Source organism: Xiphophorus couchianus, chromosome 15 (genome assembly GCF_001444195.1).
Source record: "Xiphophorus couchianus chromosome 15, X_couchianus-1.0, whole genome shotgun sequence".
Lineage (NCBI taxonomy): Eukaryota > Metazoa > Chordata > Actinopteri > Cyprinodontiformes > Poeciliidae > Xiphophorus > Xiphophorus couchianus.
This window is the reverse complement of record NC_040242.1, coordinates 4467452-4486674: the sequence shown is the minus strand read 5'-3', so window position 1 is coordinate 4486674 and position 19223 is coordinate 4467452. Positions and strand designations below refer to the sequence as shown.

The following is a 19223-nucleotide window of genomic DNA, read 5'->3' as shown; positions in this document are numbered from 1 at the left end:
TTGTTATGAAAATCTAATTATAATCTTGTGGTTTTTGCTGTGTCCTTATTTGTTGTTGTAGGTAGTGCAGAACCAGCATATGCAGACTCGGCTGAGGAGCTCCCCATCGGATCAATGAAAGTGCCTATCCTCATTTTCCCCAAGCCTGGGGGAGTTCCACCTACTGGGATGGAGTGTCCCCCATTTCATGACATAAAAGGCTCTCATCGCATGTTGGGTTCACAGGCAGGTGGGAGAGCACGTTCGCTAGATGACTCCCCCAATGCCAAACAGCGCTTGGCCCTGAGGTTGATTGATAAGGAAGGGCAGAACTCAGATCCCGGCATGACCCAGTCCCTTAACCTCCTCAGTCCTCATAGCAAAGGCAGCACAGACTCAGGCTACTTTTCACCCTTTGACAGTGCCGAGCTGCAAATAGGCACTCCCAATACTAACGTCAAGACATATGAAGAGATTATGTTTGGTCGGACTTGGTACAACCGACCCAACTCCAGGTCGAGACAGTCAATCACGGTAAATTTAGTTGGGGCAGACCCCAATACCCTGGCAACCTTAAAGCAGGCAGGGACTCTTTCAGACATGGGGAAGATTGTGGAGGATCCTGTTTCCTTTACAAGAAACATTCCAATGTGTGGAGAAGCCAAGCAGTATCCAACTGGCCCCTGCCAAACCAGTACAGGACTTTTGGAGCCACCATCAGATTCTGGGACTCTTATAAGGAGTAACTCCATGCCAACTCCATCTCCTCCTAACCTCAGTGCCCCTCCGGGGATTCGAGGCAGTGTTTCCTTTGATAACATGGTGGCACCGGACGATGTGTTCTACCCACCAGGTCACCCCAGACTCAGACGACAGGGTGCATTCGAACAGTCGGGCAATGACGCCCACATTGGAGAGGCCGAGGGTTACGGACACATGGCCAAAAATTTTGTCTCATCTCTGGGTATGAAGATCAGTGAGCGTAGCCCGGGAGTCCCAGAGAACATTGCTTACAGCCCGTATGGTACAAAGGTCAGCATGTCAGAAATAGCTACGAGGAAAAGGCGGAAAGAGAAGAGTGTTGGGGATGATGAGGACAGTCCTGGGCACTGTGACAGTAGCTGCAGTGGCTCAGTTGAGATGATGGGGGACTATGAGTTTAAACAAGGTAGTTTTGATGGGTCAAGAGCCACACCAATAGGCAAAGGCTCTCTTCATGGTGCCCACAGCCAGTCTGACAGCTTTGATACATGTCCCAGCATGTGCTCTGAGGACATTGCGCTAGTTCCTGACTTGGAATGCAGGAAGGCAACTCGCGGTTCAGTTATCCAACATACTGGCATAGTGTCTCGTCCAAATTCCTTTGAGAAGTCAGAGTCATTTGACCAAACGGGTTACCAGTCAGCAGATAAGGTCCCATCCAGTCAATACTCAGAGCAGTCTGACAATGACATCTTTGAAGATGCTTTGAGTCCTGAATCTGCTCTTCTCAAGTCTGACAGCATGGATCAGCAAGCTTCCTGTGAGCTAGCTCCTCTTTCAGCTTCTTCAGCTGCAGCCTCACCTGGCCAACCATATCCCAACTCACAGAGACTGGTACGACAACCTAACATCCAAGTCCCTGAGATCAGGGTGACAGAGGAGCCAGACAAGCCAGAGAAGGACACCGAAGTTCCTGCCTCCAAGGAGCCTGAGAGGCAGCAGCAGCATGTTGAGGAGTTCCAGCTGCCACAGAGGAGTGACACACTGTCTCAGATGCCAACAGAGAAGCTGCCTCCCAAGAAGAAGAGGCTGCGTCTTGCAGACATGGAGCACTCGTCTGGGGAATCGAGCTTTGAGTCGACCTGCACCAGCCTTTCCCGAAGTCCCAGTCAAGAGAGTAACTTGTCCCACTCGTCCTCTCTCTCCATGTCCTTCGACAGAGATGAGGGTCCCAAGTCTGTCTCACCAACTAAACAGGTACCTACTTTGACTAGGGCTATATTTTCTGGTATATGCAGAAACCAAGTTTATTTGTGTTGTACCCTTCATACAGTAGGCACTGACTTAATGTGGGTGCTAAAAGTTAGTTTTGAGTCAGAAAACAACTCTTAGGTTTCGTTGTGCCATCCATTTAATACGATGCACACACTCAGTGCCTGTGGGGGACTGTGGTCAGCTGGTGACACAGATATGTTGACGTTGTGGTTCATCAGCATAGATATGCAGGAGATATTTTAGCACTGTGTAATCTCAGCTGTGGGGAGAATAAAGATATTGTATAAAGGTTGGTGGAGAATGGAGCCTAGTGTAACACCGCATGTATTTGTTTTGCTAATAGACATAAGGGAGTCCCAGTTAATCAGGTGAGGTCTGAACCAGTGTACCACTGGTTCCGGATCTGATCCTGGACCTCTGGCTTGATTCCAAGTGCTGCCAAACAAAATCCAGAATATCCCTAAGGAGAGGTTCTTGATCTTCTCTCTGTGTGCTGCAGGATGATTCTATGACCTCTGGTGGAGCAAAGCAGTCAGAGTTTCTGACCGTCCCGGGTAGTGGCTATTCCAGCCACCATCAGCAGAGGGAGATGAGGAGATCTTCATCTGAGCAGGCGCCGTGCACGTTGCCCACAGAGTTACCGGAAATGCGCAGCAAATCTTTTGATTATGGAAACTTGCCTTCCTCAAGGCAAGGCGAGATGTACACCAGCGTATCGGCAATGAAGGAACGGAGACGCGGATATCTGGTTCGACAGGTAGAGTCAAACTAGCTCTTGACTTTTTCTTTGTTGGAATCCCAAACTGAATGACAACTGAACATCAAACCTTTACTGTTTCACCGGTAACATTTAGGTCATGGGGGTCAAAGTGCAACTCCTGCAACTGTCTGACGTGTCCCAGGTCCAATACAGCTGAATTAAATGACTAATGACTTACCTCATCATTCTCTCACGTTCTATAAAGTCCTGTTAGCTAATTCAGGTGCATTGATGGACCTAAGAGTTGCAGGGCCGGTGGCCTCAGTGATTTATCCAAGTATCTAAATATAATCTGTTTTAATTGTGAGCTGGTTTGCTTAAAGCCTTTTTGCACATTTGACAGGCTTCACTGAGTGTTTATCCAGAAACAGTCCTCCAGGAAGCAGTCGCACCTGAAATTTCAATCAAGCAGGAGAATCTGGAGCATGGCATATGGGCCAGCCCAACAGGTTCTCCACACAGCAGCATCGATCTGCCCAGCAGAACCAAGAGGCCTGCCAGCAGTACCGGAGGTGAGCCTTGTATCGGTCCCACATTACATACGCAAGTATTTTCCACTAATTAATCCTCAAACAAATCTCGTAGCAATGTACATTTTGCTGGGCTTGTCGTGTCAGTTGGACCAATAGAAGCTCAGACATTTGGCTTAAACCCATTTTTACATGTTAAATTTTAGAAGCAGATCCAATATGGCCACATGAAGAGTCTTCATCTGTTAATACTCCACAAAACAAACTTCAAGGTTTTACTAGGATGTTATGTTATGGGCCAGTACAAAGTAGTGACTAATGGTGAAATGGAAGAATATGAAAAGTGTTGTATGCAGAAGTTTCTAGCTCCTTTATTCTGCTACCCCTAAATAAATTCCAGTGTAACCAAGAGATTTCAAAGATAAGCTAATTAGTCGTCCAGCTTTATGTAACCATTCTCACCGGCGCTGTTTGAGCCGACTCCAGTCCGTTTGTCTAAAGAGTCCAGTTGTGTTGGTGAGGTGTGAAAGCTAATTGACCTCTGACCTCTGGTCCTCCAAACCTCATTCTGGGTTCAGTTCAAGTGAACTCTGATTCAGTTTGAATGTGAATGCCGAGCAGACTGGAGACCGCTCTAACAGCAGGAAGTGGACGACAGCGCAGGAAGAAACTGGTAAAAGAAGAACCGGCAAAATGTTTAGACGTTGCTGGCAGGTAGAGGCAGACAGCAGAAGACCTGCAGCCAGACGAGGTTCTGATTCAGGGGAAGTGAACTCCTCGCCATTCTTTTCCTTTATTTAAAACTTGGTTACGTTGTGATGACAGGGTTAGGATCCCACCAGCAGTTCCACCAGCACAGCCTCCAGCAGAGCATCAGTGAGGACAGCCTGCAAGATGAACCCATCTATGGAAGGTGAGAATATCTACAGAATGGATTTTCCAGAATGATTTACTTCATGCTAGTGGCTCCTTGACGAATGATTGTCCATGTTTTGTCATGCAGGTCGCAGCAGCATCGCCTCCAGGCCCAGAGCTCCTCATCTGAAGGAGAACATCCAGGCCTGGAGGTGATGAGTAAGGATTTATCCCACCAGTACCAGAACGCCGCCCCGCTGATCTCCATCTCCCAGCCGGGTCTGTTCTGGAGCCAGGAGTCCGAACAGAGGCAACAGCAGACCCTCCAGGCTCAACAGCAACTCCTGAAGCTGCACATCCGATCCCAGGGCAGCCTGGCCGGACATCCGCAGACGTACGACGGAAAACAGGACGGCTCACAGATTTACTCCTCCTCCATCTCCGGTCGGACCCAGCAGCAGCAGAGCCTGGGCCCACTCTCCTCCAAACACTCCCTGCCTGGCTCCACCGCCGCCCTGCTGCTGCCTCAGGTCCAGCCCGTGTTTGCCACGCAGAACCCAGGATCCCAGGCCTCACTGCCCGGATTATTGGTTCCTGTCAGGATCCAAACCAACGTGCCGTCGTTTGGCAACGCTATGTACACCAGCGTTAGCCAGCTGATGGCTTCTTACGGTTGCGGAGTGCAGGCTTTGGACTCGGACGGCAGCGGGACCCCCAATATGTCTCCTCCGCTTGTGAACATTGGAAAGCCAGCGGGCGGAGTGGGAGGAGGGATGAGCGGAGCCGGATTCAACCTGTCCCTCCTCCTGGGGCAGGTTGACGTTGCCGGGTTGCGGTTTCCACCGCCGGAGCAACAGGTGAACACGGGCATCCCGCTGTCGCTAACATCAGGAACCATATCCACTACCGACGCCTCGGCATCCAACATGGTGGCCAGCAAACGCATGCTTTCACCGACCAGCTCCCTGGAGCGCTTCTTTGAGACGAAGCAGCAGAAACGGGTGAAGGAGGAACGGATGTACGGCCAGATAGTCAAAGAGATGGGAGCTGTGGAGCTGAGCGGAGCCGAGCACACTTCCAAGAAACAAGGAAGAGGATTGAAGACTGAAGAGTCCGTCGACGATTCTGAACGGATGTCTTCTTCTCCTCCAATCAGCGACTTCCCCGTCGCAGCCAAGATCGCCATTCCCGTCCGATCTCCAGCTCCTCACCTGTCCGACGTGCCGCGTGTGGAGAGCTTCACTCCGCCTCTTCAGATCATCACGGATCGCTCCCCGGCTCCAGGTGGGCGGGACTCCCCGGAGGAGCTGGACGTGGACGAAGCGCCGCCGCGGTGCGGCTCCAGCCCGGAGCCCATGCTCTCCTCTAACGACGCCGAAGACGCCAAGAAGCAACCCACAACGCCGCAGCTCTTTGTAGAGGCCGGAGCCCAGCAGCTGTTCCAGTTCCCCAGCCTGCGCACCATGAGCCGCGTTAGCTGGTGCTTCCGGAGCTACACCAAACCCAACAGCACCCCGGCCGCCGCCCATAGCTCCGTCTACAGCTCATGGTGCGTCAGCTCGTACAACCCGAACCCACTGCACCTCAGCACCAAGGCCGCGCTGTCTCTGCTCCGGTCCAAGCAGAGGACCAACACCGACCTGATGTACACCGTAGCCGCCATAGCACCATCCAGCTCTGGGAAGCTGGTGTCCTCCGTGGCCTGGAAGCTGAGGTTTGATCAGGTACGTCCTGCGGTCTTCGTCTCGCTGCCATGGAGACGGGCCAGCAGAAACCTGCAGCTCTCGCCTTTTCTCTGCAGCTGAAGCCGGAGCTGATGCCAGTGGACGTCAGCCATTTTGGGAGGAAGATGAAGGGCGTGGCGTCATGGGACCGCTCAAAGGAAGAGCAGGTGGAGAAGGAAGTCTCTGTCAAGCAGCCAGCTGCCGAACCGACCCGCATCAAGATCTTCGAGGGCGGGTAGGTTCAGATTCTCCTTAGTTCAAAGCTGGTTTTAACAAAATGGGATGTTGACTCTTCAAAATAAAGGTCAAAGATTCTGTTTACTAATGCAACTAAACCAGGACTGAAAAATGGAGTATGTTGTCTTTTCAAAGTAAAATGTAGAAAATATCAACATAAAATAAAAGCATTTCACAGTTTAGATTACAAACTAATCTAAATAAATCTCTCCTATTCTCTCCAAAATAAAAGTCTCGAGTTTAAATGAGGTATTTTATTTCCAACCCACTTTGTCCTCATTTCAACCTACAGAGTTGTCAGGCTGGCCATGTTCAGCTGAAGAACAAATAAAGTCGTTTATAAGGTATTAATTTATTTGTTTAATGTTTAAAATATGAATTTTGACACAAAAAGGTCCATCTGTTAGATCTGCAGCTGCATAGAAACAAACAGTGGTAGCCACCGCTAACCGACAGGCTAACTGTGCTAACGCTAAAGCACTAACATAAACATTAGTTTGAATTTGTTCAACTAACACCCTGGTTGGTCATGTCAATGTTGAATTCTTCAATAACCTTATTTGTTCGTTTCTTAACATTTTCTTAATGCAGATTCTTTAGAAAATAAAGAAAACAAAAGGAGAGGAAACTGCAGCATAAACATTCTTCACCCACTTCAAAATAAGAGCATGTGTTTAAATATCTAACTTCTTGAAGTTTTGGTTATAAACTGTTAAGAATTTGTCAACCAATATGTCAAACAGCTAGTAAATTAGCGCTCTGTTTAGCTAAACGCTACCAAAGGTAGCAAAGTGCTAAGCTAAAATATTAGCTGTAATATTAGCACATTAGCATGTTAGCATAAATGTGGAAATGCCTGAGAAGATGGCGGCCCTAAACCGCAGCAGTCTGCTGGTTTTCAGCTGAGCAGAACTGAACCAATAACCTCCGTTTGAACCGCGATCTGATCGGTTTCATCGTGATTAGAGAGAAAGATCCGCTGAGGTGCAAAAACAGACGACTTTTCTTCTCCGTCTGACTCTGAGCTCCGTCTGTGGCCAGAATCTGAGCCTGCTAAGCTCATCAGCAGCGTCAGTCAGACCGAACGTCAGCGCTCATAACTCTGCTGCAGTTTATGGTGACATGCAGTGGGATCTCTCCATCATTAGAGTTTTAACATCAACAGCTGCAGCATTTCTTAGCTTTTCTAAGACAAAAACAATATTTGCAGCTTGTTAATTGTCAACATGATCCTCACTTCTCTGTTGGTTTAAGGAAATAAAGATATTTGATTACATAAGTAAATAATGAAATAAAAATTACAAATAAAATAAATATTTTTAAAATAAAAGTTTATTAATTTAATGATATAGTTATATTTATTTGTTTCATTCATTATTTTTAACAAAGATAATAAAAACAAACTTTATTTCAGGTTGAAATGTAAAAAGAGAAACATGAAGGATGTTTATGTCTCAACGTTTAGCTACTAAAACACTTTTCAGAAACAGAAAAACATTTTTAATACTCAGTGGGAAAAACCAACAGATGTTTTCTTTTTAAACATATGAGCCCAGAATGTTTCTTTATGCATCACATGGTGATTAAAGTTGCATAATTCTGATGTTATTCGTCCTGAAATGGGTTTTTAGGGCAGATCAAGGCTTTAGTTTGGAGTTGCGGCAGGAAAAGCTTGGTAATGTTTTACAGTGTTGATCCTGAAGCTGAAACGTCCCAGAGGAACCTGAACGTTTCAGCTGCTTTCAAAGCGAATCAGCTTCATGATCTTCCAGACTGCTGTGCATAAAACAGGATGAAATAATCCTCATAATTCATTTTCATAACCGGCCACAGCTGTGTAAACGTCTCCGCTCAGACCGCCGTCCTGAGGTATTTCCCTGCAGACGGAGCGCTTGATGTTCGATAGCTCTGACCCCGCCGCGACCTCCAGCTGCTGCAGACGGGACAGGAAGCGACGCCATGAGGCGGCCATTTTCACAGCTCTCTAAAAATCAACCTGAGTGACGCTATGGGGGAAACGCTTATTATCTTAACATAAAGACAATATTCACTGGATCTTAAAACAAAATTGCTTTCAGTCCATATGACTAAAAGATGAAGCATAAACCAGGGTTTTACACTTTCTGACTGAAACTTATAACGACATCATCTGCACAGATGGACAATAAACATTAGCTTCCAAAATCTGTTCAAAATACTTTAAATTAATTTTCAACTCGTTGAGACTCATCAGGATCATCGTCTCCTGTTCTGTGGGTGCGCTCCATTCGTCACCCGGCATGGAACTGCTGCACCGGGTGGGCGGGGTTTCTGCACCGATGACTGACCATCATGTGACTGATGGAGGAAAAAACGGATATAAAATTTAATCAATTCACAAAATATGAAATTTTATGGCGTGAGTGTTTATAGTTTATTAGTAATAACCAGTACTTATGCTAACGTGCTAACAATTAGTGTTTCCATGTTTTTGCTAGCTTTGAAAAGACTTAGTGCACTTAGCTTCCCTGAAATTAGTTTTTAACAATACTAAGTGCAGACTGTTCAGAGAAGAGTGTAATAACAGATTTGATCCTGTTGGGGGCGATATAACATATTGTAGAGCATTTTGCTTTGTTGAGGACCAGCATGGTTTGATTAGCATGTTAGCATTAGCTTCCATGAACTTCTGTTTGGTGTACTGTATTAGCGTTAGCCAAAGGGATGTTTGTGATTAGTGCAGTAAATTTTTTATCCAGTTAAAACTAAACTGCAGCAGTAATGATTAACATCGACATACAAACTCATTGTAACCTGAGTGAGAAGGCAGTGGTTTCCATGGCAACCAGCAGAGGTAGGCAACGGTAGCTAAAAGTTAGCTTCACTAACTCTGAAACAATAGATGCTAACGCTAAATCTGTAAAAAACAAAAACAAACAGGAAATGGAGCTGCTGTTTAAACTGTCTTCAGCCCTTCACAATAAAAGCATGAATATAAACCTGTGGCTCACCTGTTCTGCCGATGTTTCCTGCAGGTATAAATCCAATGAGGACTACGTCTACGTGCGCGGCCGCGGCCGGGGGAAGTACATCTGCGAGGAATGCGGCATCCGCTGCAAGAAGCCCAGCATGCTGAAGAAACACATCCGGACGCACACCGACGTCCGACCGTACGTCTGCAAGTTCTGCAACTTCGCCTTCAAAACCAAAGGTTCGTCCAGCCGCACATCGAGCTGTACATCCAACCTCACATCCAACATGAATCCAACCATTTTTAGGCCTGTCACGAGAGGCTCAAACTTTGCTGAGCAATTAATTGTCTCAAAAATGATTGCGATAAACGATAATATTGTTTGAAGACCATTTTAAACTTATGTTATGGTAATAACATAATAATCCAAGCAATTTCCTGCCAAAAATAGATACACTTTATTTTGAAAAGAACATTTAACACTGGAACAAAACAACCAAAAACAAAAATAAAATGGACTCTCAGTCTAAGAAAAAAATCCACATGAATAAAAACTTAACAACATAAAACCAAAGTGGAAATAAAAACTATATTCAACCAGAAGAGTGCAGATTATAAAGTCTGTATTACCCTTCGATAATCATTAGATTTAGATAAAGTTCCCTCCTCCGTTACGCTCAGGAAATGAGAAGGGAGGGTCAGCGGAGAGTCGAGTCTTTTTCCATCCATTCATCATCAACAGGAAGAGAAAAGGGCAGGAAGAAACGATGAAACCGATAAATTAAAATGCGATCAATAAATTTAATTTATCATGCAATTAATTGATTTATTGTTTATCGCGACAGACCTAACCATCCATTTTGTCTTTAGAAATGATTTCTGGTAAATTTTGTGATTTGACCCTGAACTGTTTCTGGTTTGATGATTTGTTGGTGGAAAACGTTGCCAGGTGTTTTTCCTTTTGCTCGCCGTTCGGTGAGCGACTGCGAGGCTTTTTGTCGTCTTCATGGTGTGACTTCAGTTCAGATGAAAAGTCTGGCTGATGGATTTTCAAACCGCTCAGTGAACCGGACCGAGTTCAGACCGAGCTGCGTCATTTTCTTATCAGATTACGAAATGTGCCATTCCTAAATTATAACTGTGGTCTCTTTCCATTGCAGCCCAGGTTCCCTGCTTTTCCAGCCAGACTAGCTCTGGTTTCCAGTAAGACCAGTAGACGGAGTCGGTAATTTGGGATTACTGTCTGTGTTTTTCAGGAAATCTGACGAAGCACATGAAGTCCAAGGCTCATATGAAGAAGTGTTTGGAGTTGGGAGTCTCCATGTCGTCGGTGGAAGACGGCGAGGCCGACGACGGAGGTAGAAAATCTTCAGATGAACAAAGAAACTTAACTTAGACGCCACGACGGCAAGCAAAGGAAAAAGGAGCGAGTTAATCGGATTCCTCATTAAATATTAAGAAATAATACATTTTCATCAGCCGTCCCTCCCGGCGCTGACAGTTTCTGAACAGATGAGCGGCGTTCGCTCCTCCGTTAATCTTCCCGTGACTTGATAATGAAACTGGAAATTAGTCTGATTATTTTTACATCCTGTTCAGTTTTTACAGTAACAGCAAAAGTATTCATACACCTTAAACTTTTCCTCATTTCGTCCCATTAGAAGAAGAAATGTTTTTTAAATATGTGGCAGAAAAACACAAATGGGGTAAAACAGGAAAGACATGAAAGCTGGGTTATTCTAAAACATTTTATACATTTGTCTTTACTCTGATACCCCTTAGAGAACAAGATAAATACATTATCTAGCAATGATTAAACTGGGGCTCTGGGGTCCGAGTCTATCCAGGGAAGATATGATCTGAATTGGGGTTAGCGCGCTAGCATTAGCTTATGCTAAAAGACCTTTCGGAACAGTGCATTAGCGTTAGCTTCTGCTGAATGCCATGCTGGCATAGCGCTTTAGCATTAGCTTCTGATAAATGCTGAGTTAGTGTTGCACATGTTTTGGATGAAGATGATACGATACACTGGAAATGCAGCAGTACTTTAGGGCGATTACTGCCACCTACTGGACTGGAGTGTTACCGTCAGAAATGTGGGAACTGAATTTTCTGCAACTCCATGATCACAGAAAATCAGCAGATCATCACATTTTTTCACACTAATGCATAATTTTAGGAATTGCATTTAAGTGACTGCTGACCCCCGCCTGTAGGTGGCAGTGTCTCTTACTTTACCAATTTGTTGCCTTAGCCTGATCAATATGGTGAGTAACAAAAGGCACATTTCCCTCTGTTCTCCATGAGAGTGGGGGAAATTACCACTAATGTTTCCAATGTTGAACCACAGAATGACAGATTTTGAATGGAAAAAATCTCAAATCCTGGAGTGAAATCCTGGAGTGAGCATTAAAAAGCCAGACAGCTTCTCTGGCTGTGAGCAGGTGTTTGAGCAGCACTGTTCAGGTCGGCACCGCGGAGCGAGCCGTTTCTGCCGTATTTAATCAGCGTGGGACTGGTAGCTCATTGTAATTTCCCACCATGCAGACCACCAAATGAAATTTTATTTCAGGTGACCCCTGCTGTGTGTTTTGGCTCGGCGTTTAATTGGGACGCGTTCCCACACATGCACAGTGGGTTTTTGGGACGGGCGAGCTGCAGACGTCCACTGGGTGAGTCACAGGATTTGTCTGATTCAGAGCTCTGCGTCGTTCAGAAAGCTAACTCAGGGGTCACTGTTTTCCAGGGTTATCCAGTTTCAGCCTCGCTGCTGGCTTTGTTCTTCAATGAAGTCGGATTTTAGCTTCGCCGTTGTTTGGCTGGAATCCGTCTGGTGAAAAAACCAAAGTGTTGAGAGATTCTTCTGACTCCAACAGCTTTTATAGTTTTGAGTTTTATTGGTTTAAAATTGTGGGAACGAGCCCTGAGAGGTGTTTTATGTAACATAAACTTTCAGCACGTTTAAATGCAAACATTTGTTTTCATTCCTCCCTCGGTTTCCCTCTTTCCTTCTGGTTCCATGTCTCCACCTTGAAGAACTTGGAGAGGAAGGTCAGAGGTCATCAGAGAAAGTCTCCAGAGGCGTGGTGGCCGAGCATCAGTTCTCCGACGCCGACGAGTCGGACGGCGGCGAGGACGACGGCGACGAGGTGGACGACGAAGACGACGACGAGGACGACTACGACGGAGATTCCACGCCGAAGACGCGTTCGCGCTCCACCAGCCCGCAGCCGTACGCCCTGCCGGCGATGTCCATCACAGCTGTGGCCGCCGCCCATGGCGCCCCTCAGCTTCCCCACCAGGGGCCGCCGGACCTCCTGGGCCACTCCAGCAGGCCGCCTCTGTTCGGGTACTTCACCACCGTGCCGAGCATCCAGATCACGCCGCAGGCTCCGCTCCCGGAGCGCGCCCCGGCGGAGCATCATCGAGGTGCGGAGCGGAGCCGACTGCTGGCTCCGCCCTCCTCCTCCATGGACGAAGACCTCCCCGTCCCTTCTCCGGACTTCTCCTCGCCCTCCTCCCGCCTCTCCTCGCCCGGCCTGGACCTCTCCGGCTGCCCGTCCCCCGGCTCCCCGTCGTCGTCCCCCTCCACCTGCCATTACCTGTCCCCTCGGCGGGACATCTCCCCACTGCGCCACGTCTCCCCCAAGAGGGACCTGGGGGTGGGAGGATACCGCCGGGACCTGTCCCCGCGGCGGGGCCACCTCTCGGTGCTCTCCCCTCTCTCACGCCCAACGTCTCCAGGAGGAAGGGACTACAAGAGAGACCTTTCACCGCGAGGGCGCCACCGGGGCATGATCCGGCCGCTGTCCCCCCGCCGAGGCCTCTACCATCAAAGGTGAGCTCCGACAGCCAGCAGCTGTGTTTCTGTTGAAGCTTCATAATTTATGCTTATGACAAATTCAGACCATCTAAGATTGATCAGTGTCTGTCTCCATAGACTAACGAGGCATTATGCATCAAATATATCTAAAAGGAAGTCAAGATGGCCACCAAACAAACTTCCTCAAGTTATCTAGGAATTAAAAGAAACAAAGAAGGACAGAAAACTTTATGCCTTCCTAATGAACATGTTTACCTCATTATTGACCAGATGGAATCAATCTGACCTTAAAGCCCGAAAGTCTGGTTTTGATTGGTTGATTGGTTCTGGTTGACGTAGCCCAGCCAGTATCCAAGACTTTTTCCACAGCAGTTACCCAGCAGAACTGGGTTTTGTCCTTTTACTCCTGGTTCACATGGCCGAAAGTCTACCGTTGATTGGTTGACGTTGTCCATCGGTCGATCAGACGTTGTCGATTGGTTCTGGTTGTCGTTGTCCCCAGAACTGGTTTCTCTGAAGGTTTTTTCCGGTCCTGCTTGGTTCTGAGAGACTTTTGAACATCCAGAAGAGTTGAAGCTCTTCTGGATGTTTCTCCCTGTAACCTTCAGTAAACGCTGTAATGTTAAACCATGGATGTAATAGTTGACTACATTCAGACTGCATGTATTGATTTAGATTGATGTGATTCTGGCTGGTTGAGTCATGAATGTTCCTTTAAAGTGTCTGATTGTTTTTCTGATTCAGTCCTCACAGCGGGGCCCGGAGCCCGAGGGCCAATCATCAGATGGTGGTGGCGGCTCAGGGAGATTTCCCTCTGGGGCGGCGCAGCACCACTGCAGAGATGGAAAAGGTAATAATGAGATTTTTCTCTTCATGAATTTTTTTTAAGTAAAATGTTTTACTTTAGCTTTAATGCGCCGATTGTCAAGTTTGAGAAACGTTGGACGTGTTTGGATTTCTTAGCGTTGAACCACAGAATCATTTGAACTTATTTTCTTTAGACACAACAAACCAACTCCAGTTTCCAGCAGATTATTAGCAGCGAACGTTAGAGACTCAGACGTCACATCGCGGATGAATTTCAGCCGTTTGTATCTCCAGATCTTCTTTGGGTCATTACCCAAATCTCTTCAGGGTCCGAAGGAAATCAAGAGCTTCAGTTTTCTATCCATCCTGTTACTTGAAGTTCTCCACTTAGCGAGGAACTGATCCTGAACTCTGAACCCTTCCCCAGCTGCGAACCCTGACCTCAGACGTCCTGGCTGACTCCGGTCTTGGTTGCTTCGCGCTGAGACTTAAATAACTGTTAGTTCTCCTGTAAAGACAACCAGACTAAACCAAGGAAGACTGGTTAGGATATCTGGTGGCTTGGAGGAATATTCCTTCTGCAGCCGCTGATGTCCGTACATTTTATTGGGATTTTTAAACGCAATATTGAGAAATGAAAAGAATTACAACATTTTAAAATATTTTTGTACAAATAAACTCTGGGCTTTCTCCTTCCAAATCTACTTTTCCGCACCCTGAAAGATGGTAGAGCGAGTTGTTGGTTCAGTCGTGATGCGTTCAGTGACTGTAGGAACCTGAAGCTTAAGACTTTAAACCTAAAGGCTTAAAAACCTTAAAGGATAAAATCCTGAGCTGAAGTTTCTTAACTGCGGCGTGTGAATGAAGTGCGAAGGACAAAGAGCAGAACACGAAACCATCTGGCGACGGAAACGTTTAGAGACGGTGAGGGAATGAAGTCTGGCTCAGACGGAGTGTCAGAGCGGAGGATGATGGGAGACGGAGCGGCCGCCTGGTAACGGGATCCTGGCCGGCTGTGATGTGGTTAATAAGGCGGCTGGTTTTCCTCTTAAGGGTTTCTCTTCAAACCCGGCTGCAGCTGCAGACAGAATCACGTTTCAGCCCAAACTGCGTGGCTCTGCCGTTAGCCATTAGCCATTAGCTTTTCACCTGAAGCTTTACTGACTGACCTCAGGAAGTCTTTAATTGTCCGTCCGGAGGAAACGCTCAGGAAGGCTGAAGGTTGTTTGTCTGGTTTCAGGATCTCCGTCCCGGTTCTTCATCACCATCTGAACGGGACCACGGTTCTGCCCGGTGCTTCCAGTCCGGCCTGCCTCACCAGGTTCTGTTCAGCCATCTTCCAACCCACTCACAACTCCAGGTATTTCCCCCATGTACTTAATTCAGCATCAATAGAGGCAACAATTAGCCCTTTCAAAATAAAGTTGGTGAACATTTCCAAAATAAAATCCTCAATATTTCATAGTTTTCTTTTGCCAACAAGATTTCACATAATTGGATTCAAATCAGCCAGGAAACATTGAACAATGATGGTTTTTCAAAATAAAATCTATACACCTGCTTCAAAATAAAAGTAGGTTCCACATGAGTACAGGAAGTAAAACTGAATGACACGCTTTCAAAATAAAGCTTAAAGATAATTTTTAGAGTATAATAATTTAAACTATCGAATAGTTTAAATTATTGTTAAATTATTTTAAAAGTTTCATTAGAGAATTTAAGTGACAAGAGCCCTTCAAAATAAAGCTCATGCATTATTTTCAAAATAAAACTCTTTCATAATAAAAATCTATCCAACTTTTCATTGGATAGATTTTTGCATAACGAGGTTCCATGTGACGAATGGAGCGTTTCCAACGTTTTGAGCGTCTGGTTTACCTTCAAAGTCCATGTGGCGGCGCGTCCCGACCCGCTGCGGCGCGACTCAAACTCTTTGGAGCGTCCAACGCATCCAACAGAAAACAACAGCCAGGGCTGAGACATCTGCCTCGCCTCGCCGCGCCCTCGCCTCGCCGCGCCCTCGCCTCACCCCTCCCTCGCCTCACCGCGCCCTCGCCTCGCCTCACCGCGCCCTCGCCGCGCCGCTCCTCCCCGCGGACCGTGAACGTAAACCAGACGTTCGATGAAAAGCAAAATGTGAAGCGTCGGACGCGTTTGGTGTGAACAAACCAAAATGGATCTAATCCAGGCAGGAAGCAGTGAATTTCAAAATAAAGCTCTTGGTAACTTTTCAAAATAAAAGTTTTGTATTTTATTGGTCCAGTTTTTCCAAAGATGTTCCCCAACAGGTTTTGACCTTTAACCCGTTTCAACACATCAGTAATGTTTGAAGTTTCCGTTTGTTCCTCAGGTGCGTTCGCCGTTCCCGATGATTCCCATCGGAGGAATCCAGATGGTCCACTCCGTCCCGACGTCCGCCACCACGCCGCTGGGCCAGCAGGGGGCGCTGCCCGCCGCCGAGAGGGGGCGGCGAGGAGGGGAGAGGCTGGAGGGGGGCGGAGTCAGAGACGAAGTAGGCGGAGTCAGGCTGGAGCAGGAAGAGAGCATCCACACCTGCACCAAGGCCATCGCCTCGCTCTGCCTCGACCCGCAGTGTGTGGAAGGAGGAAGAGCGGCTTCAGCTTCCTCAGCGTCGTGTCCTGACTCCCATCAGCAGCAGCAGCAGCGCTGCTCCTCCCCGCATCCGCCCGCCATTCAGCACTTTAGCGGCCTTGAGCTCCGGCCTTCCTCCTCTTCCTCGCCCGCTCCTCTTCCTCCCAGCCCGGCGCCCGACTCCCGGGCGGCGACGGACGAAAAGGAGGCGGAGAAGAAGGACGCCTCCTGAAACCGAGGGGGCGGAGCTTTGGTTCCTGGAAACAGGAAGTACAGGAGCGGAGAGAGGAAGTGGGACTTTTGCACGCTTTGTTCAGCGGAGCGCTTCTCTCTTGGGGTCAAAGGTCGACCTGCCTGGACGTTTAAAGACGCTGCGGCGCGTAACCCGGCCTGCAGCCGGACTTCCTGGTGCCTTTCCTTCAGCGCCTCGGCTTCTGGATGCAGGAAGGTAAATGTAAATATGACAGTATCTCCTCTTCTTTTGCATATCAGCTTTGTAAGAAATGCAACCTCCTCCTGTTTCCTCTTTTTAATTTTTCGGACACCTTAATAAACGTTGATGTGAAGTTCTGGATATTACCATTACGTACGGTTGCACTAAAACATATTTTTATATGAGTGAAATAAAAAAAATGCTTTTTTGTGTACAGCAGTGATTCTATAATACTATTTATTGTTACCATGTTTCATAAATTGTACATTTTTTCTAAATGTGGTGGATTCCTTTTCTATGTACAGCATGGGGTTTCGCTTACATGAGGCGAGGATGTGAACACTGAACTACGGCTTTCTATGTATTTATACAGTCAGAGTGAGACTGAAGATGTACTCCAATATTTACCCTGCATATGAATGCATACAGTATATGGATCCCACACGACTATATCTGCACTTAGCATCTAGAGTTTCATTGTTGTAGTTTGCTTGTACATTTTTGCTGCTTTTCGCCTGGCGCTGCTTGACTTTCAGTTTTTACTTAAACGTTGAAGTAGAGCTGCACGATGGCAGAACAACACGCAGGAGTGACGTTATTGAAATTATTCTGTTACATATTTTCAGCAGTTTGTTGCTGAAATCCGTTAAGTTTTGCATCAAACATGCAGAATTTGAAAAAAAAGAGCAATGTGCTTCGTAACTCATAAGAGTTAGCAACAAGGACTTCCAAAATAAAGTTTCAGTCCAGCGATTGCAGAAGTTCACCTTAAAATGAACAATGTTTGTGAGTTTATTGCAAATTTTCTTTAAAAATAAGAAAAACATTGAGTTTAAGTGATGCTAACTCCCACCTGCAAGTGGCAGTGTTTCTTCTACTCACCGTGTCATATTAAAGTTCATCAGTTAGTCTGGGAAGTAACAAACACTCCCACTTACAGTCATACAGATAATTTATTTCCAAAATTCCTTGCAGATATTTTTAAAGAATCAAAATCAGTTTTGATTGAAGAAAAATCCCAAAATCAAACCTGGATCTGGTTTACAGACACTTTGTATCAGATTTGGTCCTGGAATTAAATCAGGCCTGAAAAAGTGACCATGTTGGCTTTTCAAAATAAAGCTCTACAAAATAAAAGTCAAAATATCACAGAAAGAAGCCAGAAGCTAATATCTGATTTTCAAAATAAAAGGGGTGTGATTAATGTATTAAGTTAGCTAACAAATAATGGAACAGGATTGTTAGCCCTTCAAAATAAGACTCGAGTTTTTATCAGACAGATGATAGAAAATTGCGATTCCACATTATTAACAGACTAAACTGATAAACCTTCAAAATAAAAGCTGTCTTTGTGTACTCCAGCTTCAGTGTAACAACATGCTAACGCTAAAAACAGGCCCAGTAATAATGCTGAACTCGGCCTCTGGGCCGGTGATTGTTTCTGACCAAAAGATGGAAATTATTATTTTAACTCCAAACTTACATCAACATGTACTTTTAATATTCATTTCTGTTGGAGAGAAAAATACTCTGCTGCTGCTGTGGGTGCAGAAAATGTTCACAAAAAGCTGAACTTGTGTTTAATTTTGACAGTGAGGGTGTGGTTGGACGTATCGTGCAGCTCTGGTTTGAAGCTTTTATTTTGGTGATTTGCTCAGCGCATGAACTGAATGACGTTTGTGTGATGCGCTCCTCGCTCTGCAGCTGTTGGCATCCAAACAGGAAACAACCAAACATTCCAGTCACAAACACGCCGGGACGTCTGCAGCAGCAACGCGCCTCTTCCAACTTCAACCTGCAGCCTTTCTGACGATGCACCTTATTTTTTCCTCCTGATCCGTCGTTTGTTTCTTGGTGACTGAATCTGAAAACTTCAGCAGTAATAATCCTGCACTGCTCTGCTGCACAGCCCCGTTTTTCAAGCAATACTTCAGCCAAACTCTGCTTCACCAGCAGGGAGTGAATTTGTTGCAAGGCAACAATGGTGTACTTACAAAAAACTAGAATCAGGAGAAGAAGGGAGCAGTTGTGGTTAAAGAGGCGCAAGTTTTTTTTTGAGTTCTGGACCGTTTGGGCCGAGTCGGGCAGGCTGCAATGTGAGTGTCTGTATTCTGTATCAGTGTGTATTCAACCAGTATATCCTCTTCGTACGACTTCTTTTTCTATTTTGATTCTCCCTCTCATGTATCATGACAACAATGATGTCTCTTTCTCTTATCAAAGCACAAGTCATTGCATATGAATGACAACTATACAGAAAAAAGGATATAAAAAAGGTAAACGTGCATTTAGAGGGGTGTCTCTTGTGACGGTGTTCTGTGGAATTAAAACGACTATCATGTTATGATCCGAGGTGCAACAAAGAGTCGCAGTAGAAGTGAAAGAAATGTTTCCAAATAAATATAAACCAACAGCTGCTGGTGTCTGTTTATTTCTGCTTTGAGCAAAGAGTCGACCTGAGACGTTTCCTTCCACTTCACTGCTTTTTATTTTTAAAGCTAATTTATCCAACACAGTTCAGAGGCAGGAGGCAGAAAGAGGAGACATTTCTAAAGCTGCCAGGTCAAAAATCAACTGCAATAATTTGGGTTATTTAAATCGTCAAAGACAAAATAT

At 46.1% G+C, this 19223-nt stretch overlaps 1 protein-coding gene across 3 annotated transcripts in view; it reads left to right on the top strand.

Annotated features, from left to right (window-relative positions):
* hivep2a (HIVEP zinc finger 2a) overlaps nucleotides 1-19023 on the top strand; it is an 85276-nt gene extending 66253 nt beyond the window's left edge. For all 3 annotated transcript variants that reach the window (XM_028039632.1, XM_028039631.1, XM_028039633.1), the window contains 12 exons: nucleotides 62-1938; nucleotides 2456-2713; nucleotides 3060-3228; nucleotides 4012-4099; nucleotides 4190-5765; nucleotides 5843-6000; nucleotides 9017-9192; nucleotides 10209-10310; nucleotides 11989-12790; nucleotides 13520-13625; nucleotides 14823-14942; nucleotides 15933-19023. In XM_028039632.1, coding sequence (XP_027895433.1) covers nucleotides 62-1938; nucleotides 2456-2713; nucleotides 3060-3228; nucleotides 4012-4099; nucleotides 4190-5765; nucleotides 5843-6000; nucleotides 9017-9192; nucleotides 10209-10310; nucleotides 11989-12790; nucleotides 13520-13625; nucleotides 14823-14942; nucleotides 15933-16406 — 5906 coding nt within the window. In that variant the 3' untranslated portion in view covers nucleotides 16407-19023. The remainder of the gene's footprint in view (nucleotides 1-61; nucleotides 1939-2455; nucleotides 2714-3059; nucleotides 3229-4011; nucleotides 4100-4189; nucleotides 5766-5842; nucleotides 6001-9016; nucleotides 9193-10208; nucleotides 10311-11988; nucleotides 12791-13519; nucleotides 13626-14822; nucleotides 14943-15932) is intronic.
* The last annotated feature ends 200 nt before the right edge of the window (nucleotides 19024-19223 follow it).